This window comes from Hypomesus nipponensis, chromosome 14 (genome assembly GCF_054491055.1).
Source record: "Hypomesus nipponensis isolate SF chromosome 14, ASM5449105v1, whole genome shotgun sequence".
Lineage (NCBI taxonomy): Eukaryota > Metazoa > Chordata > Actinopteri > Osmeriformes > Osmeridae > Hypomesus > Hypomesus nipponensis.
In genome coordinates, this window is record NC_140374.1 from 18,377,750 (window position 1) to 18,402,512 (window position 24,763).

At 47.3% G+C, this 24,763-nt stretch overlaps 2 protein-coding genes across 3 annotated transcripts; one reads left to right on the top strand and one right to left on the bottom strand.

Moving 5' to 3' along the window:
- Positions 1 to 26: 26 nt before the first annotated feature.
- mapk8ip2 (mitogen-activated protein kinase 8 interacting protein 2) lies at positions 27 to 24,565 on the bottom strand. 2 transcript variants are annotated; one of them, XM_084672544.1, is made up of 15 exons: positions 24,168 to 24,565; positions 14,482 to 14,587; positions 8,292 to 8,519; positions 8,082 to 8,160; positions 7,733 to 7,953; positions 7,634 to 7,637; positions 5,079 to 7,338; positions 4,735 to 4,940; positions 4,037 to 4,112; positions 3,112 to 3,284; positions 2,896 to 3,005; positions 2,295 to 2,417; positions 2,124 to 2,194; positions 1,938 to 2,036; positions 27 to 1,471 (listed from the first exon to the last, which is right to left on the bottom strand). In XM_084672544.1, exons 1-15 carry the CDS (start codon positions 24,230 to 24,232, stop codon positions 1,399 to 1,401), a joined length of 3,894 nt encoding a protein of 1,297 aa, XP_084528670.1. In that variant the 5' UTR covers positions 24,233 to 24,565; the 3' UTR covers positions 27 to 1,398. The 2 variants fall into 2 exon arrangements, with proteins under 2 accessions (XP_084528670.1, XP_084528671.1); XM_084672545.1 differs by lacking the exon at positions 7,634 to 7,637 and having other exon boundaries at positions 7,750 to 7,953.
- Positions 16,183 to 19,437, top strand: LOC146258945 (gastricsin-like). The gene is made up of 9 exons (XM_084672014.1): positions 16,183 to 16,238; positions 16,433 to 16,577; positions 16,700 to 16,817; positions 17,128 to 17,246; positions 17,511 to 17,710; positions 17,935 to 18,051; positions 18,287 to 18,434; positions 18,740 to 18,838; positions 18,980 to 19,437. The coding sequence occupies exons 1-9, from the start codon at positions 16,183 to 16,185 to the stop codon at positions 19,127 to 19,129; spliced, it is 1,152 nt and encodes a 383-aa protein (XP_084528140.1). The 3' UTR covers positions 19,130 to 19,437.
- Positions 24,566 to 24,763: the final 198 nt, after the last annotated feature.

Genomic DNA, 24,763 nt, shown 5'->3' on the forward strand with positions numbered 1-24,763 from the left:
TTGACTCTACCCCCTTGGTCCTTGTGGTACTGCCAGCTACAGTATGCTAAAACAAGCCTTGAAGAGACTACTACATGAAGTAAGCAATCCACATACTGACGACGTAAACATACTCCCCGCCTGCCTGAAGACAAGGAGAGTTTATGTGAAAACGTAGCCATTTCTCCAGGATTTGGCGACCAGTACATATAACTACCTAAATAAACCTGCTGGCTGAAACGAGCCTTGCACATCCAATAAATCCTTCCTCAGTGTCCAGTGGCCTTTCATGAACTTTACCAACTTACACACTTACCAACATTTTTGGGGTTTAGTGTCACTTGAAGAACCGCCATCATATCCAGATCTGACAAAACGATGTCATTATTGAGAACCACTTGTTTGGGCAGATCATCTCGTTCCTTTCCTCATCAAACTCAGCAACCAAAAAAACCTGATGGGAACTGAGGAAGGTGTTGTGAGGGAGCAGTGTTGAACAGTCAAGACTATGATATCATGGCTTTGTGTGAAGTGGCCCTCAGCTCACTTTGACCTGAAGTTTGACTGACCATTACAGAGTAGTTTACAGTGTTTACTTATAGCTATGAGTTTGATGTTAACTCACAACTCGGAGAGTACAGGCGACCCAGATTATAGGTCCTCATCCTCAGTCCCCGAATATGGGGAAACCCCTAAACCTGGGAAAACAGATCACTTCTCTCCACTAGCTCATTCTCTTTTCTCTCTTATTAGGTTATTGATTGTGTTTGAAACGTACATAAAGTGGGTATGAAGCGTCCGTATGTTTCTACTGTCTATACATATATTTACAGTACACACTACATCTTGTACGCAATACAGGAGTAAGCTCAGACCAAGGACAGTTCACTGGAATCTCTCTACCTTTCTCCAAAGTCATTATCAGTAGAAAATCTAATCAGCCGTTTGCCGATATTACACCAAATCTCAGCCCAAACAATTCACCTACATCACAGCTATTTTGCACCCTGCTGTGTCTTTTAAATGTGTGTGCATGTGTGTGTTTGTGTGCATTACCCTACCAGCCATGCATTAAAACATGTGAAACCGCAGTAGTAGGAATATCCTTTTGAGACCTAAGAGGATGACTTTTTAAATTAACAGGTGCCCAGCCTCTTAGTTCTGCAACTGTATCATATAAAAGTCAAAGAAACAGGCAACAAATCCATCAAGAAGATGGGAAATAAACAATTGGACAGACAAAGTAAAATATGTCGCATACTGTAGAACTGAAATGACAATCCCAGTTTTAGAGTTACACAGGGGTATTTTACAATGGACAGAAAAAGATCCACCACCTCCCTCTGGTGGTGAAATTGATGAACATACACTGGCGATGGGGAGAGGGGGGTTGTCAAGGCAACACATCCTCTTTCCTGCCTACTCCAAGTAGATGTCTTCGGTCGGGCAGGCGTACTCCAGATGCTCCTGGTAATACTCCTGGAAGGCCCGTCTGGAGAGAAGGACACAGTGTCACGTGAGGGACATACCAGGGAACGATCAAACAAAAAAAGAGACAAATCTACAATGTGGAGAAGAATGTGTCCTCGTCTTCGTCATGGTGAGATTCAGACTTCTCTCAGCCCTGTTCTGTAGACAGTGAATCATCGGTATCTTTAATAATTCAGACCCTGTGGGCCTGATTCCAACAAGATGAACAAATCACAGTTAGAAGTCATTATCAATGTCATTTCCCTTTCTCTCCTTCTCTCTCTCTCTCTCTCTCTCTCTCTCTCTCTCTCTCTCTCTCTCTCTCTCTCTCTCTCTCTCTCTCTCTCTCTTTCTAGTCAAATATGACTAAGTCAAATTAGTCCAGAAGTACAGTACAGAACAGAAAATACAGAAGACTGTTAATATCTCAGATGGGCTTTAAGAGAGCACCGAGACAGAGCGAATGTTTGGGTGAGCTGTGGACTCACCCGACACACTCAGCCACGCGCCTCATGGACTCCTGGGAGACGAACACGTGACAGGCGAATCTGTTCAGCATGGGGTGCTTAGTGATGAAACCAAAGTAGCTGAGGGAACAGGGGAAAGGAAAAAGGTGCATGTGACAACACTGTAGGAATCCAGTTCACTAACAGAATGTGGTCATGGGGACGTACCAGTTGTTCTTGGGATGGCATCCGCAGAAGGAGATGTTCTTCATCTGAAAGAAGTGACTGCACCTGTCGAACTGAGGGCAATGGGGGGGGGGGGGGGGTCAGACTCCTTCCACTTGCCTATACGTAACATCCAAGCCTTTCTATTGCTCCGCCGTTCCACTCACGCCTCACCTCATCCATGGTATCGTATTCATCCTCCAGGCTCATGACCAGCTTGACCCCTTGCAGGCTGATCTCCAGCTCGCACAGGGAGGGGGGTCGCACATGCACCGTCCGCTTCCGGGATACTGCAATCTGACAGGCAGAGAGAGAGAGAGAGAGAGAGAGAGAGGGAGGGAGAGAGAGAGAGAGAGAGAGAGAGAGAGAGAGAGAGAGAGAGAGAGAGAGAGACATGCTTACCTAGACAGGTGAAATGCAATGGAGTCATACACACTTTCATTTGCTGGAGCCCTCCCAAAGTTCCATTAGCCCCCCCAAAAAAATATATATATTAAAAAATATATATATTAATCTTTTTTTTAAAACATATTTTACATCTAAATGTGTCCATTTATCTTCCTAAAACCCACTAGAGGACACAATTTAAAAGGAAACGTTCAAACATTTCTTCTGGGGGGAAGATGCCCCCAGACCCCCCTAGGTTTGCTGGGTCACAGGAAAAATAATAGGTTTTATCTAGGGGCTTAGCCCCCCCAAAAGTGGGAACCTAGATTTGCTCTGCATTCGCGATAATAGTGCATGTGCCTTACTCATCACTTCCTGTTGGGCTTACCTTTTGCATGGCGGCACAGAGGATGCCGTTACCTTGGTGATAGGGTACCTCCACAGAACCCAGGAACTGCACACTGAAACTCTCCATCCACGCAGGGTTCCTCTTCACTCCTACAGGAAATACATACACAGGATGTGACATCACACAGGGGCACAAATGAACTATTCGAGAACACAAGTCTTCTTAAACACCAGTGACCTTGATGCCTCCACTTACCGACAATTTCCTTGGATTGTCCTATGACCTCATGAGCGTAGAAGGCGGGGAATATGCCCCTCTCCCCTGTGCGCATGTTATAACCTCTGTACCAGTAGTCATCCTCCTCTTCCTCTACGTAGAGAGGGTCGTCCACATCCAGCTCCAGCTCATCTGCATGTCTGGGGATGAACCTGCAGGGGGCAGCAGGGAGGGGCAGGGGTTCAAGCACAGTTCAGGAACCCCGAGTTGCTTTTTAAATACTGCATCCTACTGAGCCCCATGATCCCATGATCAAAGCAGAAAGATCCTTGTTAGTGTAAAGGCAGGCCACTGGGGCTGGGTGCTCTTGTTCATGTGCACAGGAAGAGTCTGCTGAGGGGTCAGGTGACTCCCAGAGGACTGACTGTCAGCTGATGAAATAACAGATACATTGTGCCATGAGAAGAGAGAGATGAGAGAGAAGACATAATATGCAATAAGATCGAGGGTGACACAATCCAGTAAGAGCAATATAGAAGTATGCTTAGCGGAGGAGAGATTTAACGGCAAATGTACACAATTGCCGTGTTATTGAACAAAGGGCATGTGCGTACACACACATATTAGACATGTAGTGACAGGTGTGATTATCGCTGGTCCCTCGGTGCCAGGGCTGTGGGCCCAGCTGTAGCTACGACACCTGGCTTCGCCTCTCTCTCCCTCTCTCTCCTTTCTCTGTAGCTCCCTCCCCCTCCCTCCCCCTCCCTCCCCCTTCCTCCCCCCTCTCCACCACTTGTGACTCACCGGCCACATCTCTCCTGCAGCGCACCCCCACCCCTGAGCTCTTCAGGGAATATCATATTTCACAGTGAATTGAGTTTGCTCTTTCATTTGGATGCTGCATTTCTCTCATCCTAGTTCATACTGTGCCTTGTCTTTTACTTGAATCGAGTCTCTCTCTCACCTGTACACAGCCCTGTGCGTCTGGTCTCTCTCCTCTCCGCTGATTGTACAGGAGAACAGCCCAAAAGACTCTGTACCTACAGATATGAACACATAAACATATACCATAATGAGGTCTCCGACACAAACCTTCCCAAATGAAAAACGACAAACCTGTTCTTGACTAGATAGACTTTTAATTGAACAAAATTATGAGTCATCAGCTATGTGAATCACCAAGGGGAACATTGGTTGAGAATAGATCTACTAAGGAGCGCAGTCCTTCAACATTCACAGTCTCATCTGGAGCTACAGCACAGTGAGATCGTTCAGCTGACTTCACTAATGGAGAAACCCATTAGGGTTGACAATGCCTGCCAGCATCCTCCAGATGCCTGTCGATGATGTCAGCTCATTGCAGGGAACTAGGGATATGTTAATACTGGTACTGTACTTATAGCTCTTTCAATAACACATGTTTTTACACCATACTGGTGACACGCAAAGCTTTATGTTCCAAAAGCAACATCTTTCATTGAAAGCCCCTTGGTTGGGAGTAGTGTTATTCTAGGATTCATTTTAGGGCAAAATGTTCTACATAACACCCAGAAGGACACCCTCATGTTAATAAACCAAATAACTGTCTCTACCGTACAATCTTAGCACCCTCTTTACTTGCACAGTTGAAGCAATAGCACTCTTATTTTTTCGTTGACTTACTGGAGGAGCGCGAGGTGCTGTTGACAAACACGTTGAGGAACTTCTTGGAGAAGGGTATGTCTGCCTCGGGGGAGGAGTCTTCTGAGGAGCTGAGTTCCGGCCGCACGCCCGCGTCACACTGCCCGTAGCCCACCTGTCCAGTGCCTAGGGGGTCGTCGTCGCACAGTGTGGAGAGCTCGCTGTCGTCACTCAACACAGAAGTGCACCTGGGAACGTCCCGCACGCGAAACAATCGTGCGAAAGGCATTACATTTCGGATGCATTTCGTGTCATTACATTCAGATGTTAAATCATTTGTGAATGACTCGTTCATGCACAGAGACCCACATGCATCCCCTGCATACCTCCTGAGGCTGACCAGCTCCAGTGTGGTGTTCTCGTCCACCACCAGGGTGTACTTCATCGAGTCGTAGGCCAGGCCGTCGTCATCCTGCTGCAGCCTCCCTACCTGCAGGGGGAGCTCCCGCTCGCAAAGGGGGAGGTCCCGCACGCTCTCGTCAATGGGCGGGGAGCTGTCCAGATAGAGGTCGCTTCCTCCGTAGGACGATTTCTTCCTCAAGCTTCCCGAGAAGGGCGAGTCGTCCTCCTCCTCCACCCCCTCCTCCTCCTCGTCGTTGTCCGTGGAGTAGGTGAGACTGAAACAGCGGTTGGTTTGGGCAGTGGGGATATCCAGGGTCAAACTGTGTTTGACCTCGGTGATGCGCTCCAGGGAGGCCGTGGAGCGGCCGCAGGGCTTGGCCTCTGTCTCCCGGCCCTCGTCCTTGTCGCTGGCCACACTTTCGGTCAGGCTGGGAGACTCCAGATCCTTCCTCCCCTCCAGCATCGTCAGGTCGTTATCGGGCTCCCCGGCCTCCTTCTCCTCCTCCCGTCTCTGGCTGTTTTTGGCGGCCTGAGCGCTGACGCCCTTCTCAGGGCGGGGGGCTGTGTGGCTGCGGTTCGGGCTGTGGACGTAGCGCTCCACGATGACAGGGCTCATGGTGTGGAACGTGGCACTGCCCACGTGCATTGTGGGGCTGAGCTTCTCGTCGCTCCTCACAGACTGCCTCTTAGGAGGCTTGGCACTCTTCTCTCCCTCCTCCCTTTCCTCCCCTCCCCATCGTCGGCCTTTCCCCTCCTTCCCCTTCTCCTCGGATCCCTTCGTCTGGCTTGGCCGCCCAAGCTCTTCCTCCGGAGGCGCTTCGGCGAAGGCGTCCGTCTCGATGTCTGAGGAAGGAGAGATGGTGTCGGTGACGGACGTAGACCTCTTGAAGCACTCCTCGGGGCAGCTGATTGGATAAGAGCCTTCCGAGATCATCTTGTTGACCAGATTGCTCAGCAGCCACGGTGAGTCAGAGTTCTCGCTCAGCTCGTCCTCGCTCTCTGACTCAGACTCTCCCTCGCTGTTTCCGTCGTACTCGTCAGCTGTGGGCATGAGCCGCGGCCCCACGGGCAGGTAAAAGGAGCGCTTGAAGCTCTCCAGACTGTGGTCAGGCTCGATCTGCAGAACCATCTGTCTGGAGTGGCTGTCCTCGCAGTGCTGGGCCGGGGGAAGGGTCTCATCCGGGTCGGCCAGGTGCTCGTAGGGGAGGTCCTCGTCCACGCCGTGGAGGCCCATCAGAGCCAGCCCGTCGTCGTACGTCTCCGGAGGGGGGATGGGGGAGTCGGCCGTGGAGGGAGTGGCCATGATGGGCGATGGGAGGGGGGACGGGGAGGGGAGGGGTGATCCGTCTTTGATAGGGTCGCGCTGACCGAGGAGCAGAGACGCCTTCAACCCCACGATGCCGCTGTCCTGCTCCAGCTCCGTGTCGGGGTCCAGCTCCTGGTCGGAGGTGGGCGAGCTGGCTTCCTCGATGGAGTTGGTGAGGTGGGAGGAGCGCCCGCTGCTGCTGTCGTCGCTGGTCAGGTCCAGCTCCGTCTCCGAGATGGAGGAGATCATGTTGGAGACCAGCGGACCCCCGCACGCGAACGCCGCCTCCAGCTCCCCCTCAATATCCGAGTCTGACCCTGGAGAGCTCAGGTCCTGGTCCGGATCTGACATGGTGTAGCAACGCTTGGCGTTCATGTCTGCTATTCCCGGGTCTGACGACGGAGAGGTGGAGTCGTTGGCGGCCACTTCATTGGCCGGGCCATGGCGGTCGGAGCCATTGGATTGGTCGAGAGCATTTGAATGGCTGGAGTAACTTTTAAACGAGGCGGACTCGGATGGCTCAATGGAAGGGAATTCCACGTATTGGTTCTCTTTGCACACCATGTCGTATGTCTCCTTGCACATAAACTCCACCTCAATGTCCTTCTCCAGCTCCTCCTCAGACAGGGGCGTGTCAGAGCCGTCGTTCCCCCCGATGGGAGCCGTGGAGGACAGGCACCGGCTGGTCCCATCGGGGTCTGGGTCGTTCTCCAGCTCTCGGTCCAGGCCAGACTCGCTGGTGATTGTGTATGTGTCGTTGGCGCGTCGGGAGGACTGGCATGAGTGTTTGTGGTTGTGGTCGCTGTTGAGATCGTGGTCGACCTCTGTATCGGAACACTGGGAGTGTTCGTCCGCGGAGGGCACTCTGGAGGTCTGGAGATGGGCCTGCTCAGGGAATTCTCCAGAGCAGGGTTGAGACTTATGCTGGCCAAAAGACCCTGCAGAGGAGAGGAGGGAGAGAGGAGGGAGAGAGAGAGAAAGGGAAGAAGGTAAAGGAGGGGATGATTGTATGGAAAGATAAGATACACCAAGTATGTGAGCAGTCTGTGCATGGACAGCAATGTTTAACCGTCACCAGAGGGGAGATGTCAATGACTAGAAACATATGGTTGATACAGAGGATTCAGCAAATCATCCTGCACGTTGGCACAAAGGAGTTTCTTAAATACTTTGTCGAGCACTGTTGCCGAAGTCTGCTGAACTCTGATCTGATTGTGATCTGAAAGTGACGACGAGACTTCACGGCACATCAAATCACGGTACATCATGTCACGTCACGTCACGACACTCATGTTCATGGGATGAGTTTTGATCTCTGACTTCCAGCGTAACATCGGACATTTTGTTACCGTATTCAGGCCTCTCTCGTCTGTTGCCCTCCATGTCGCAGAGAAGGGGCCTGCGGGGAGACTGGGGGTGCCCGCCCTCCCCTGCCTGTTTGGGGGGAGTACCTTTGCTCTGGGACCCTGGAACCTGGGAGGCTAGTGCGACTGGGCATTGGCCCGTCACATGGCTGCCGTCCTCAAGACATGAGTGAGTCGGAGACAGACGGCCTGCAAGGCAAACATGTGACAGTGAACCACCTTTACAAGTGAATTGCGACAAGCAAAAAGCTGTTAAGCGAACAAAACATCGAGGGAATTGAAGCAAATTGAGGGCTGCATGGCATTGTTGTTCTCACCCTGTGAAGCTGGGTTGCGAAGAGAGTCTTGCCAGCTTCCCTTCTTCGGGGACAAACTGCTGTTGTTGTTCAGGGAATCCTAGGGGAAAACAGGGACGAGTCTGAGTTTTGGTGTTGAATAATATCAATGGATCTGTGTCTGGAATTAAATTTGGACCTGTGTAAGTGTGTAAGTGTGTAAGTGTGCGTGCGTGCGTGTGTGCTACACACCTGTGAGACAGCGGTGGTGAGGTTGAGAGTGGTCGGTCGGCTCGTCAGTGTTCCCAGGGTGGGGGAGAGTGAGGGGGAGGTCAACGGGGAGGGAGGATCCTCAGGGTCGACCTCCTCGTCCTCCTCGTCGTCCTCATCCTCATCGTCAATCATCTCAAACTCCTGGAAGTCGTCCTGGAAGGAACACATCTGGTGGTGCAGCTCGCTCTTCTCCAGGATCAGACAGTCCTGAAGACAAAGAGAGAAATGATTCGTGAACAGAGGCTTCCGAGAAGAGAGAGAACGTTCTCTCCGAATGGAGTCTTTTGCTCTGTCATCCGTACCTCTGACAGGAGAGAAGGAACAGTTCAGCAACTCCTCTGTCTAGCACACATCCGATTCCAGAATAACCCAGAATATTGCCACTTTCGGAGGGACAAAACACTAGGAAGCTGACTGCACACACGATCACACACTTTTCCTTGACCACACACTGCTGAGGATCCCACACACATCCCCATACCACGGTAGGATGGGGTTCAGGTGACTGGTCCACTCCACAACAGAGTGCACATTAACTGTCATGGAAATCTGCTAATGTCCTTTTTATTTGTGTAAGTGTGTGTGTTTGGGTGTGTGCGTGTAGGTGTGTGTGTGTGTAGAATGCTAGTGTGTTTTTATTATACCAGACAAGATGGATAAAAGCACATTAATGTGGTGCTTTAATCCAGCCCCAAAGCACTTACTATTGATTAGAAGTAGCATTACACTGTACAGTATCTCAGTACAAAGTTGTACCACGGAATATACGGTAAATAATCTAGAGCATTCCCGCACAGTGTCAGTCTGTCTTGCTGTGTGTCCCATTTGACCCTCTCAAGGAATCTCTGTCTATTAATCTCTGTTTTCAAGAATGTGAACAAACACCAGTAGTTTCATTCCTCTCCACACTTCCCCTGAACGCTATATTGAGTTTGACAGTGAAAGCACTTGGTGGAATCTGTTCTATCCACTTTGAATTTGGCCAGTGCAGCAGTTTCCTATCTCCTTTTCAAAAGGATGTATTTTAATGGGAGGCATCAAAGCAAGGCCTCTCATCTCCTGCGCCTCGCAGGACTGCTGACGCCCTGTAAACCCCTCACATTACCACAGGAACACGGGTCAACACCCAATACACCGCCAAGAAGTTACAGTACATTCCCAGTCAGATCCACAGAAAGATGTGTGTTTCATATGAAGGTTGGATTGCACATCAATCACCCCACAGACATTCGCGTTGAATCAATCATCCTCTGGTGACAGCAATATTTCTCAATTTAACAACATTGCAATCACATATATCTTTATGGTGTAAACATCACAAGGTCGATAGCTGTACTGATGAAGGTTTGCGTGCGTCACAAGGCATCTTGCTCTTGGGGAACAGCAGCAGGCCACCCTAGGAGAGAGTGAGCAGCCATAAATATGAGTTGCCTCTGAGAGAGGATCGATCCTTGGGTCTCAGGTTCCCAAGGACACCCCATCCTGCCTGGCTAGCCCTGACACGCGCGCCTCCCCTTCTGCTGACTTAGAGGCCAAGCTGGGCCATGTTGTGAATGAGCTTCCCCACACCCGCTGTCACCAACATGAGAGTTTGTGGCAGCGGCCTACGTTTTTAACTTGTGAAAATGCCAGCAAACATTCACCCAATAACCCCGTTGGAAGTTCTTAAAGTCATCCGGCTCATCTGTTTCTGAGCCAAAGTGCTTACTCAGTAGCCCACTGACCGTGAACACTGAAGCTCTGGTGGGATGGCTTGTAAGAGGAGGACTGAAGTATCTTTGATGTGTAATTAGAGGGACTGGAGGCTGGTTGGGCCTCGCTAACGCTCCGGCAGGCTCGCTCTTTGAGAGACGAGCAGGCTCACTGTGCCGCACAGCAGAGGACGGAGACAGCAGCTCGTCAGTGATTCACATGCCTCAGCAGAGAGACAGGAGCAGAGACGGAGGGAGCAGAGCGCAGTCGGGGACAGGATGGCTGACTGAGAAAGAGCAAGGAGACCAGGACGTAGCTGTCGTGGAGGAGGTGCTAAGGCTGAGGGGCTGCCTGACGACAGTCCACGTCATCTGAGATCAAATACTTCCGAAGGTTGAGAGAAAAAAGACTCTGAGAGATTGACAGAGCAAGAGAGTCAGAGGAAAGGACAGCGTCAGGACTAACAGGCGATGACAGACAGCAGTCCACTGACATGAGTTTGAACCCAGACAAGCTAAGGCTTCACCCATTTAAAGGACATACGGAAAGCCCAACTAGATATCTTACCTGCCACTACACAAAGAAATGTCTCACTGTATCCCCATGAATCGTAATGTGCACGTTTACATTATGAGGGAGGCGACTACAGGAGCTGCATTGGTGTATCTCTGTGGTCTTGGCCTGTGGTGTTGGTGCAGGCCACTGGATGCCTGCAGATTGGAGCAAGTTCTTGTGTCAGGGCAAGCATGACTAGACACATAATGCTCACTGGTGCATTCCAGAGTCCATTTGAACTCCAATCCATATGGACTGCACGGTCTGTTCCTGATCTTATCGACTGCTGACACTTGCTGTATGTTTCTCTCTTACAGTGATCAATGTTTTAAAGCAGGAGATAAGAAACTGGGATTTGTCCATTTTTTTGGTGATGTTGCAGTTATTATTTGTGAATGGCAAGGATATCTAGCACAGCTTATATGCAGGCCTATTACATCAATCAACGGTGTCTGTGATTTGCAAACAAAGGCGACATCCTGCCGATGGTGATTGATAGCCTGGGGTATTTATCGGTGATGTCATTCCCATCCTGTAAATCTACACACGTTTAACTCCCAGCAAGCACCAGGGCTGAGGCACGGCCTATCAATGTGCGACAGCCTGAATAATACATGTGTGGAGGCCGCTCAATCAGTGTTGGGTAGGAGGAGAGACCGACGTGGCTGGAAGAGAGAGAGAGGGAAAGGAGGAAAGAGAAAGTGAAAAGTACAAGAGGGCTGGGATACAAATGTGCTGGCAGAGAGAATATGTGAGGAGTGTCAGAGATGAGAGGGAACTCCTTGTATTTGACAGGACAGTGTGCACGGTGAGATTCAGTGATCCAGGGGCGGCGCCAGAGAATTTTTTAAACAGGTGCTGCGCAATTATACATATATTCGATTTATAAATACTATTAATAAATGAGCAATATTTTTGGGGGTGCTATCGGGGTGCTTTGGTCTTTTTTGGGGGTGCTGAAGCACCTGCTAGCCCCTCCCTAGCGCTGCCCATGGTATGCTTGCTAACTGTAGACTGGTCAAACAAAACAAATAAGCAAGACAGATTGACATACAATCTGTGTTTTTCTGCAAACTCCCTTTTATACACTCACACAGACAGTCCCAGAGGCTCCATGCCTTGTGATCCAGTGTGCCTGCATCATGTCAATGATGGGGAATGCGACCTGGAAGAAACCTCATTTAAGAGTGACACCATCTCTGCTGTACGCCCACACAACTGAGCAGTCAGAAAGGGGGGGGGGGGGGATGTCTATGTGGGACAGGAATATATGAATTCCTGAGTTTTCATGAATTGAAAACGTTTTATTTACACAGACCCAGATAGCTATGATATCTGTAATGGATTTGGCAGTTTATTTTGGATTCATTTTGAAGATCAACACCAGGATGCTAACTCCCCTATCCCCCCCCCCATCCCCCCCTACCCCCCCCCCCCCCCTCCCAGCACTTCCCCGACAACAACATTCTCTCTGCGAACAGAGAGCACAAGAGAGAGATGGGGAAACCTGAGCTCAGTCTGCAGGACGAGGGAGGGAAGGAGGGAGACTGAACGAGAAGAGAGCGAAAGACAGAACGAGCAAGAGAGTAAGAGAGAGGGGAGGGGAGGGGAATGGAATAAGGCAGGAGGGAGGGACATTGACTCTGCATAGCAGCAAACTGCACTGGTCACCCCCCCCCCTCGCCCCCCCCCCCACCCTCTCTGCTGCAGCCATGGCCCTGAGCCACAACCATAAAACATTCACATCCCACAGGAGAAACAGAGGGGGAGAGGGACAGAAAGACAGATGAAGAGAAAGCAAAAGACAGAGTTAACAGAGCAAAGAGAGAAGGAAACGATAGGAGATTAACAGGCAAGACAAGTTACGGGTTACTGTACATGGAGAATAAACATGGCGATTATGTGAGAGTTGCTGTGCATGTTTGATCTGTATTTTGCTATTTTGTGAAGGTCTGCTTGTTTTCACTTCATACAGCTGACTAAATGGGAATATCAAAGCAGCTTCACCCGTCCCATCTGCAAGAGTGAATCTAAGTAACCCAATTAAACACAGCTTAGTGATGGGGGCTCCATTTTATCTGTCGTATGTTGTGGAGCTGGTGTTAATCAAGCTGGAGGGCAGGTTAGAGTCCTGGCCAATAATATAATGACTCCATCCCTGGCCAGCCTGGTACAGACAAAGGCTGCAAGGTTACACAGATACAGCTTACATAACAGCCACATGCAAATTGGCACTTCACTCTTTTAAGGCTCCAGAGGGGGTGCACCAAAATATTCTCTCCCTCTCTCTCCCCCACTCTCTCCCTCCCTCTCCCTCTACCTCTCTCTCTCTCGCACATTTTAATGTCCCTCTTTCTAATCCGTTCTTTCTCTCAGTCGCTCGCTCTTTTTCTCTGTTGCTTGCTCTCAGTCTCTCTCTTTTCCTCTTATTCTCACTCTCTTGCTCTCTTTGACCCTGTTTCTCGCTTCTTTTCAACCTGCTTCAACAAGCTGCTATTTGGCAACTGTCAGCCAACAGCAGACCAGCCTGGGTTACTGCTTATTCATACAGTTTTTCACAATTGCTAAAACACATTCTTGAAACAGTCAACCATTTTCTCAAAACTGTAAACACAAAACCTCATCTTCAAGCATTATTTACAAAACCTCTGAATCCTCTTGCAAAATGAAACTTTCGCCTCAAAACTGTTTTACCTGTCCTCAAAATCAAACTTGTGCCTCAAAACAGATTTACCTGTGCTCAAAATCAAACACTGCTATCAAATCATAAACAAAGTGATCAAAATGATATACACTATCAAGCAATCAGTACACAATAAAAAAAAAATTTTTTACACGTTATTCAAAACGTATAGTTCTCAAGGAGAAGTAACCAATTTTTACGTAATCTCAAAACAAATGTCATATTCTTTTGATGAACAAAAACATGTTCTATCACAGTAGCTCAACATTTATCAGAAAATACTACTCTGCTTCGCGCTTTGCAATTTGTCTTGTTCTTTTTCCTCCTTGTACCCCTATACAGTACTATACTGGCATTGCATAGTTTGTCACCAAAGGGCACTACAACGTCCCTGTTGGCAACACGAGTCGGGCAGAATGTTAGGTAAATTTGTTCATATTTTGTTACGCGTTCTCTTGTTCTTTGTTGATATGAACCTGCAACCAGTCTAAATCTATTGAGCAGTCAGTACTGTTACTGCTCAATACAAGCTCTCTCTTGGAAGTCGCTTTGGATAAAAGCGTCTGCTAAATGAATAAATGTAAATGTAAATGTAAATGTTACTGTAACAAATGGAAAGTACAATGTTCAGAGCCATACCATTTGTTCATTGTACAGTATAGAGCCTACGATGCACTGTACTACAGTATACAATACTATACAGTAAAAGGGAAAAAAAATCTAAGGAGTAAACATGTGATCTCTTTTGTCTTTGGGCTGGGTCAGGGTTGTCGACATCACCTTCAACAACCTGTTTGCTCTCTGAACTGGCTTATATTGGTTGTGTCACATCATTTGAAACAAGTTACATAAATCATTTTTGAGTGGTTGTGTTTAGTCAATGACATGTTTTCTCTATTTATATTTGATTGTTGCCATTTGTGTTTACCAGTACGGATGACATGTGCATTAGAGTGCAGAATATGTTTTGAGATTTGCTGAAAAGTCTATGTGAGATCTGCAAATTGTGTTTTACCATGTGAAACGGTTTAAGGTATTGACAACAGACTGCATAATTAGCTACATCAGTTAGCTAATTGTGCAGGCAACTGATAACTTTGTTCAGCCAGGGTTTTAGTGTTTTAGCAATTCAAAAAACTGTAATATACAATGAGAGATGACTGTAAATAAATAATGATGACAAACAGGCTGTAGATACCTTGCAGTCAATATGGTTGTTGTGGTAATAGTGAGTCTCACCTTCTCATAAGGGTCTGAGTCATAGTTGAGTCCAATACCACAGTCATCTGTGATTTCAGAGAGATCTTCATCATCAAACTCCTCCAGACTGATATCATGAGATGGCCTGAAAACATAAACGCACACAATGTAAATGCAGTATACTGTATTCAGGGTTCCACACACGGTCATACATGTACATAAAGGTTTCCACCGCGCGTCCACCCTCCAGGAGGGTGATTCTCTCAGACTCATCGTTGCCCACACAGTGTGCTCCAGCCCTGGGGACGACTGCTCTGCGCTAGAGCCTGTCACTATCTCTCTGGGTCTCCACCAGAGTCAAGGCCACACACTCTTCTGCTGTAGTGGTGTGAGTTTCAGGCTGCTCCTGAGGCAGGCGGGAGAGGGGCCGAACATGACCAGCTCTGACCTCTCGAGACGAACGCCTGCCTCACACACACGCACACACACGCACATACACACACACACACACGCACACGCACAACGCTGAGGCAGTCTATGATCCTACACTGCAGCATATCCCTCAAAGGGAGGGCGACGCCATACGAAGAGGCCCTGTTTAGAACCACAGCACATGCGAGGCACAGAGGCCGTTTTCGTGAGACCGAAACGTCTCGTTTCCCTTCCTCTCGTCTGCGGTACATTTGTTTCAGCAGGGCTTCTCCACTGCTGCTTCTCAGATGGTGTGAAGCTCAGAGGGAAATGCTGCATTGCAGCTTTTCTAGTGAGGACAGGACACCCAGATTCTAGTATACAGTAGAAGGTATAAAGACAAGGAGGGAAAATGAGAAAGAGAGAGAGAGAGAGAAAGATTACACCACATTAAACCAAGAATCACAGAATCAGCTACCAGATCACATTCATGAATAAGATACAGAGTGCAAAATCAAGTCAAAATGTTTCATATGAAAGGTTTAAATCTAGTGTGCATTGACATGTTCACAAAGCATGAACATACATGAGTTACCTAAAAGCATAGGCATAGAGATTCCCAATCTACTGTAAATACCATGACAAAGTGCTTTTATGTGGCTGGGTGGATAGCAATGTGGATTTTAGATAGCTCTATCCAAATTCATTCCATTCTCAAGCACACTGATAGCCTTGACCTTTGTATGAGGTTGAAAGCACAAACTACTTTGTTTCCTATCAACACAACTTAACAGAGAATGGCTGTAGAACCTTTCCAGTGGCATTGACACCATGGAAATATCTTTACTCTATGACTTTATTCTGACAAGTCCTAGATTTTGTACGTATGTTTCTTGTTTACACTCCTGACCAGTACATTTGAATGTCACTCTTCGCTGGTGGTTGCCAGAAAAAATTGACTGAGGTCTAGCCAAGATCAGTAAAAAAACACAAAAAAAACTGCTTTCAAGCTGCAAAAAAACACATAATCATGTTATAACCCAATTGTTTGATTACAATAAGTGTTTTGGAGGTGTTTAGTGAGCCCTATCTGGACAGACCATATAGGAGGGCTGGATAGGGGTGGGCTCAGTCTACCTGGAGGATGGAGAGTGTAGAGGAGGACGGAAGCTGAGGGTGACCTCTAATGAGCTGATATGATCCTGCTGATATGATAATCAAAACGATACAACATGATAAGGGGGTCTGGCCTGTTGTAGCCTATATAAGACCAGGGAAGCTGTAGCCAACTTGTGTCCAGCATACAGCGTAGTGTGTTGACCAGCGATCATGAAGTTCCTCATCGTTGTCCTGGCGTGTGCCGTTGTCGCCGAGGGAATAGTCAGGTATGCTGCCCTCCTCTGTCCTGTCTCTTTCTGCGTTTCGCTCCTTCTCTCTCTCTCTCACTCGATACCCAAATTTTCTAGGAGAAGCGTGCCGGTTATACCGGGAGCTCGCGTTGACGAAAGCTTGCTTGGCTTTTTCAGTCACATGAAGACCAGCTACTGTGAGTGTGTTTGTGTGTGACCTGTTTTTTCAGGGTTCCTCTGGTGAAGCACAAGTCTATCCGTCAGGCTCTAAGGGAGAAGGGCGTCCACCTGCCTTACCAGGACCCTGCTCTGAAATACCAACCTACTGAGTTTGCAGGCGGCTCCACTACAATGTACATCAACAACTATGCTGATGTAAGGCCGACTCAACTCATTCAAATATGGACTAGCCTTGCACTGAGTGACTAGGTTCTATGCTAACTATACCGTTCTGTAGGGAATATAACTATACCCTTCCTGGTAACTGTGCCCTCTAGACCACCTACTATGGAGCCATTACCATTGGCACGCCACCCCAGTCCTTCCAGGTGCTGTTTGACACTGGCTCTGCAAACCTGTGGGTAGATTCTATCTACTGCAACACCCAGGCCTGCAGTGAGTCCATCTCCAGTGGCTATACAACTTCAACATTAACAAGCTTTGCAATGATGGCTCAAGCCGTTCAGATCACCATTTCATAATAGTGTTTTCCAATTCAAACCTATCTCCTTTTAAGTGTAAAGTGAAGAATGCACAGACACTATATTCAACATGACAACCACGACAATGCTGCTCTTGCGATTCAAGGAATTTCAATTCAATATATGTCACTGAGGCCCCCTTTGTTATATGATGCATTCATTTGATCAAAAGCAGTGAAATGCTCTGTCACTGAACTAGACTTTTCCTTTTCGATCATTTCTAGATACACACACTAAGTTCAATCCCCAGGCCTCTTCCACTTACTCTGCCAACGGACAGACCTTCTACCTGCCCTACGGAGCAGGGAGCCTCAACGGGGTGTTTGCTTATGACACTGTCAATGTGAGTCCGACTGTTGTTAGGATATGTCAATGTCAATGTAAGTCCAACTGTTGTTAGGATATGTCAATGTCAATGTAGGTCCAACTGTTGTTAGGATATGTCAATTTCAATGTAGGTCCGACTGTTGTTAGGATATCTCACTGTCAATGTAAGTCCGACTGTTGTTAGGATATCTCACTGTCAATGTGAGTCTGACTGTTGTTAGGAAGAGAAGAAAGGTGAAAGTAATGAGCTGTGACCCTTTTGGTAATATGAACTCTGTAGGTTGGTGGGATTGTCATCAACAACCAGGAGATTGGACTAAGCACTAATGAGCCAGGTCAGAACTTTGTTGTGGCTCAGTTTGACGGCATCTTGGGTCTATCCTACCCTACCATCTCTGCTGGAGGGGAGACCCCTGTCATGGACAACATGATGTCCCAGCGTCTCCTGCAGGCAGACATCTTTGCTTTCTACATGACCGGGTATGACTACCTCTGACCTACATAAACGAACACTACTAGTACAACACTAGCCTACTCTACAAGAACAATACTAACTTATTCAAGCACACCATCTGAAAAACACCTTGAATTCTTTTTTTTTGACACAAGCCAATGCCAGACGAGTACATTACTTGTACAGTACCATTCCAACAGCAGGTTAGGTATTAGGTTGGGTATTAGCTGTGCTGTGTTTCATATTGCAGTGGCGGGCAGCAGGGCAGTGAGCTGTCATTTGGAGGAGTAGACAACACCAAGTATTCAGGCCAGATCTACTGGACTCCCGTTACCTCCCAGACCTACTGGCAGATTGGTGTTGCTGGGTGAGAGCCAAAACCCTACAAAACACAAACAACAGACTATGCAAATGATTCACACCACAAGTGTCTCAATGTTACATGATAACTTGAGCTACGGTATCTCAAAAGTCAATGTTATTTGGAATAGTAAGTCATAGAATAAGCCACATTGCTGTGGCGAGTTGTCTATTCAGTCCAGTTTGGATGAGAATCTGGCCCCAGGGCATGTCATGAGTCGTCCGTGTGTGTTCTCTGTTAGGTTCGGGATTAACGGTCAGGAGACGGGCTGGTGCAGTCAGGGCTGCCAGGCCATCGTAGACACGGGCACCTCCATGCTCACCGCTCCTAGTTCGCTCATGGGAGGCATCATGCAGTCCATCGGAGCCCAGAGGGACCAGTATGGACAGGTGAGCCGCACAGCTGCGGACAGGGCGCAATGCTCCAGTCTGTACCAGCAGGGTGTACCGAAAGACTAATGTAAGGGTAAACTAAACCAATCTCTCTTTACCACAAAAACAGAGGGACTGGAAGTGCAGAAAATACCATATCAGGACCATGTTAAAATATATATCGAGCAATTGCAAAGTTAAACTACATATTATGCAATGCAATGCATGACGGAAGGGTCCTGTGCACATCATATTGTCATCTTTTTCCATCTCTCTCAGTCCCTCATGCCCTTTCTCTGTGTTATGTTTGTTTGTTGCTCCAGTACGTTGTGGACTGCAACCAGGCCAGCAACCTTCCAACCTTGTCCTTCACGATCAGCGGGGTTTCCTTCCCTCTGCCTCCCTCAGCCTACATTCAACAGGTAAGTCAGTGTGTGTGTGTGTGTGTGTGTGTGTGCATGAGAGCGTGTGTATGGGAATAGGAGCTTGTCAGAGCATTAGAACGGGTCGACATAATAGCACGTGTGTGTCTAGCAACAACTGTCTGTTTCTCCATGCAGCAGAACCAGGAGTGTGTGGTGGCCATCACCCCCACTTACCTGCCCTCTCAGAACGGACAGCCTCTGTGGATCTTTGGAGACGTGTTCCTCAGGTCATACTACTCAGTCTACGACCGCGCCTACAACCGCGTGGGCTTTGCCACCGCTGCCTAAACCTGGCACACGTAACGTGACCGGTAACAACATGATGATGACCGCTAACCTGCTGCAATGCTCCAGTGTTCCATACAGAGTTGTATGTCCTGTGTACAGTACATGGCTCTGAATGGTCTCTAACACCGCTCACACATGTTAAACTGCTATTCAATGAGAACCTCTGCATGGTAACTACCACAGGGGATCTTGTCTTGGGCTTGCTTAAACAGACTTTTTCGTGATCAATTGTTGTTTCCTGTCATATCAACATACCAGTAAGTTGTTGTAATGAAAACAACTGAATCACGAAAACCAATTTTTTAATTAAAAGGTTCAATCTTCTAAGGATGTCATTCTTAGATTCTGCTTCTACAGCAATGATGATTAGAAGATTTGCTCTTTTCAAATAAATTCTCAACAATTACATATCTATGTGTCTGTGTGTGTCTATTTGTGTGTTCCTAACTGCACAATTACACAGTTCTTGGAGTAAGGGTATGTTTGCAAATACGTTTCTGTCTGTCTGTCTGTCTGTCTGTCTGTCTGTCTGTCTGTCTGTGCATGTGTCTGTGTGTGTGTGTTTGTCTGATTAGAGCAACAGCTCATTAGTAAAATGGATTCTGGGGAGTCATACATTTTTGCTACAACATAGAATTAGCGCTCTGCTCCCTAAGCTTATTAAAGTGCTGCACACAAACACATACACACACACACGTTAACAAAACCAAAGTTACTCATAACCCAACCATAGATCATGGCATTTAAACCAAATAAGCAGTCAAGCATAAAGCTGTCACACCATCAAGCATCTCTCTTGTATTAATTTTCCTGCTTCGCATGTATGAGATTTGATGGTTGAATCAAAATTAATTAACTAAAGTGTCCGAGAAATCATGTACTAGACATGGATAGGCTTGATTTATTCACCCCCAGAGAGCCTGTACAAATGTATCTTGGGGTTCTATAATACAAAACTCAATAACGTGAAGAGCAGTATTGGGTTACAGTAGTCAATACTGAGGAGAGTGGAGAGCCAGATGGGGCATTTCAGGGAAGGGTGGAGTAGGAAGAATGAGGTCACACATGGACTCACCCCCCACACACACACACACACACACACACACACGCACACCGCCTCTAAGCTATCTCTGGAGTGAATGTGAGTGTGTGTGTGTGTGTGTGTGTGCAAAATCACCACAGCTGGCTCTCCATGGTCATCTCCATGGCAGCTGTCAACACAACAGGGGAATAAAGACTGGCTGACAAAAAAAAAAGCATTCTGAAGCGCCCACAGTCTTTCTGTAAAGGTGTTTCCTCTGGAGGTTGCCTCTGTGTCTTGGCTCCATTTTGTTGCTCTGCTTGTCTGCACAGTTTGCTGTAGCCAGGCTATTGTGGCATACTATCATCTGTCCCCATTTTCCCTAAACGGCAAGACCTGCAAAATGTGTCACAGTAAAACCTCAAAAGCCACCCCCACCCTCCTTCTCTCCCTCTCCCTCTCCCTCTCCCTCTCCCTCTCCCTCTCCCTCTCCCACTCCCTCTCCCTCTCCCACTCCCTCCCCCTCCGACCCAAAAATGTGCCCTTAAGTCCCAGAGGTGAGTGAGCAAACCGACACGTCAGGAAAACATAACAATTTTAGAGTATGTGGCAGCATGCTCCAGACTCCAGAATATGCTATACTACTGCTGCTCATACTGTTCCATCCGTTTTATTGTGGCCAGATCTGATTTGGCCTGTGGCACAGAGGCCTGTTTATCAAATCTCTGTCAGAGCTCTACAGCCATCGCTTGAGTCAGTATCGACAAAGCACAGCCATCTGCCTCTCTTTTTTTACTTCTCTTTATTTCTGTTGGTCTGTTCTCCCTCGCTCTTTATTCTCCTTTTCACTCTCCCCGATTTCTCTCTTTATCTGTTTCTCACTCCTGTCATTTTCCTGTTTACCCTTCAGTCTCTCTCCCTCCACCTTCCACTGTTTCTCTCTTTTGGGCAAACACTTGTACCAGACCTTAGCATCATCCTGGTCATCATCTACGGTGTCTGATGAGGTCAGTCAGGCCCAGACAACAGCTAACTCCTCAATGATGTCATCTTGGGCTAATTTCTCCAAATTCAGCCTGCCTAAGCAAACTGCACTGGGCTGCGAAAACTGCCCCTGAGAAGGGCTCTTGCTCAATTCTCGCTCTCTTTTTCTTTAGGCCCATGTAAAAGCTCTTTCCCCACACACACACACACAGACACAAACCAAACCTGATGCTGCCACTGATAACTATCAATGTCGCTCCTCTATTCCACCCCCCTCCGTAGTTTGTGAGCTAAGGCTGTGACAACCACCTGAACCAGTCACCCGTCAGCCCACTGACCCCTTCACAGTCACACACACACACACACACAAATGAGAACATGAGTCACCAATCATAGTGCTTGTATCTCCCTTAGAGAAACAGGTTCAAAGCATATTTGAATGATGCTGTGTTTGTGGATGAACTGTTGTGTTCAGTAGTTCAATCAGCAGATCAGAATCATGTTGGTTTGAGAGAGAGAGAAATAAACATGGGTCCTTAAGCTAAAATGAATTTGTGTTTGATTTAAGCCTCTTAGTCAATGGTACTGCCCCCCCCCCCCTCCATTCCAAGCTTCAAAGGAACATGTAAACTGGAGCATCAATATAGAACTAGTCACCAAGTGGAGGGGTGGAGTCAGAACAGCCTGCTGCCAAAACACTCCAATCAGTGACAAACCACTATGCCAAATGAGAAGACTGAGATAGAGAAAGAGAAATAGACAGAGAGAGATTTGACTCTAAACAATAAATAAAATATTCCATTTCACGCAAGGCAAAACGTTCCCGAGAAACAATCAACCTATTTCGGAACATTTCCACAGGTGTTTTTTATGCATCTGTGAAAATGTAGTACCATGTAGGCTCTAATCAAGATCAGCGAGCAGGTATGGTGAGCCAGGTTCCTACTCCTAACCCAAGTGAGTAAGTTCACTCCAGCGACTAGGAGTGTTCTGTCACCGTGCTGAGCCTACAGCTCCATTCTGGGAGTACCCAGACACTGTGAATATGAAGCACAAGCTCCCCAGAGGCTTATATTTATACCAAGGGGAACCATTTTGAGGTTACATAAAGCAGATTACCAGACAAACACACTGGCACACAGCTGTTCAGTCCCACAGACAGACACACACACGACAACACACTTAAGAACTAATTATGAGTGGATATAATAACGCGGACACACGTTTCTGCGGTTTTCCTATCAATTGATATGGGTGTTTCAGTGTTTCATTCACTCACGCATTCACTCTCACTCACTCCCTCACTCACTCACCAACTTACTCATCTGCATGGCATTAAAGTACTTTGAGTGTAACCACATTGCGACTCCTAGAGAGCAGTGTACATACAGTATACTGCTGCAAGAAGGATTATAATTTCTGCAAGACAATGTCACTCCCGTTGGATCAGCTAACCATGATGGAATGCACTGCCATGGGTTGTTGACAGTTGATTTACAGTAATACTATATGGATCTGAAATAACAACACACATGTATTTCTGAAATGTAATGTTTCTTGTCTCGAATCTGTTTACACTGGATATTTCCTTTTGAAGTACAGTAGACTACAATGGTGTTTATAGAGGGTATATATGTGACACAGAATATACACAATACGAAAGGTCTTTATTTCTGCTTCTTTATCTCCTTGCCTCCCTTACTCCTTTGTTTATCCCTTTCAAGGTCATTCTGAATGTTACTGTGCTTGTCATTAAGGCTAATAGATAAGGAGCGGCCTGGGTTTGGTTCCCTCACTGGTAATGAGATGTACTGTCTCTAGCATTCAGCAGTTCTGCTGGGGACTGGGTTTAAGGGCCACAGGAAGCACTGGATTGGGCCTTGGGAGAGCAAAGCTCCTCTTCCTGGTGCTCAGGTCGTCACTCCTTTCTTCCCAAGGCAAATGGGACACTCAGTTCCTTCCACTTACCCTGACCTTCTCAGAACCCCATACCTTTCATGGTATAATTTGGAATGTATCATTGTAATACACATGGTGCGGTGAGGTGTATTCAAATAATTATGGTAACGTGTCTTAGGACATTGATAAACACCGTACTCCTGTGGAGGCTTTCAAGACAAATCAGATGCATACATTTCTTAACTTTAGATATACTGTATTTATAATACTATAGTATGTCAAAATATACGTATACCAACTATCTTTAAAACAGTTTGAAGTATGTCTGTCAGTCATTTAACAAAAGATTATTCACTCAGATAATCCAATGACTAAAGACGAGCCAATGTGATATTACCTGGAATAGAATAGTCTGCCTTTCAACCTTTTAGCAAACATGCAGGAATCATGTATCATAATGGAAATTGTTGTAATTGTAGTTGTAACCTACTATCTAAATGATTCGAAGAAAGTGGTGCCTTAAGACCAGTAAGCTTAGTCACCTGCATCCGACTGTTTTAGCATATCAAACAGTGAAACCGGCTAAAATAGCAACGTGTGTCTGTTTGGATATAGGATCTGCGTTTAGGTATGCAATACACGCTTTGACAGCTACAGCTCAGGAACCAGCTCTGGTTTGTGTTTGTCTCAACAGGGCGTGGGCCTTGCTCCCTCTCCTTCTCTGGGGTAATTGAATCGGGGAAAATGCGGCAAGCAGGCAAACAGCGTGACAGTAAAAATCAATTGCTTGTCCCTCCAGTGAACATTTGTCCTCTTATTTTAAAAGGTAACGCACTTCAAGGGTAAATATTTTTGACGACACCAGAGGCCTACAGACCTAGACAAAAACAAAACACAAGCTTCCTCAGATTCAATCGGTGCTTGCGCACTGCGCGTTGTGGCTGAAACGTAGTAGCAAACAGGATGTTTTAACAGTGTGTCTATGGCTTGTAAAACTGTGTAAAAAATGATAACAAATAAGCAGTTTTCACATTCAGTTTGATGCGTGCTTTGTCCACTTATCTCCAATATCAACGCTGAAACAACCCCGTTCCCGCGGCTCCCATCATATGTGGTGACGAGGTGTAATCTTACCTGCAACCGGGAGGAGAGAGTGAATGGAACGTGGAAAGGGAAAACATCTCAGCCCTGTCCGCCATCTTCTTCCAGAAACGACTCAATGTGACTGCGGAGAAATACTCAAGGAGTGCAGTCCATTCACGGCTGGGTAGGGCAACAGACGGACGCAATCACGGACAGATTCTCTCTTCCTCCCCCTATCCTACGGGCAGATGCGCCTGGCCACGACCTATTGGCAAGTCAGATAAGCGTGATCAGCACCATCAAATCTGTAGAGCAATCCAATCTAGGGGGAAAATGTAACCGACCAGACGGAGAAAACAGTGCGGTAAAAAAAATTTTTTTTCTTTCTCTACAGATACATCCAGGATAGTAGGCCTGCACACCCGCAGTCCGACAGCTGCCTCGCCAAATGCCTTCTGCTGATGCTGCCTATGACACGAAGCGGCGACGGGCCAGCGGTGCAAAGTGGGCGGGCGGGGGTGGGGGGTGGGGGGGGGGGGAGTGAGCATACGTAGAGTTAGTTACAGGGGAGTACTTGCTAACCTCGCGAACCATAACTAAAAGTTTTTCAAATGCCTTTTCGTGATATTTGTCAATTCTTATGAAGA

What these genes read in the sequence shown, in the direction of transcription:
- LOC146258945 (XM_084672014.1), top strand. Translation starts at nt 16,183, where the DNA reads ATGAAGTTCCTCATCGTTGTCCTGGCGTGTGCCGTTGTCGCCGAGGGA. An exon ending in GTCGCCGAGGGAATAGTCAG is followed by an intron (nt 16,239 to 16,432) that starts GTATGCTGCCCT and finishes CTGTTTTTTCAG; the next exon opens with GGTTCCTCTGGTGAAGCACA. An exon ending in CTGCAACACCCAGGCCTGCA is followed by an intron (nt 16,818 to 17,127) that starts GTGAGTCCATCT and finishes GATCATTTCTAG; the next exon opens with ATACACACACTAAGTTCAAT.
- mapk8ip2 (XM_084672544.1), bottom strand. Translation starts at nt 24,232, where the DNA reads ATGGCGGACAGGGCTGAGATGTTTTCCCTTTCCACGTTCCATTCACTC. An exon ending in GAGCTGGTCAGCCTCAGGAG is followed by an intron (nt 4,941 to 5,078) that starts GTATGCAGGGGA and finishes GGACGTTCCCAG; the next exon opens with GTGCACTTCTGTGTTGAGTG. An exon ending in TGCCATCCCAAGAACAACTG is followed by an intron (nt 2,037 to 2,123) that starts GTACGTCCCCAT and finishes CTGTTCCCTCAG; the next exon opens with CTACTTTGGTTTCATCACTA.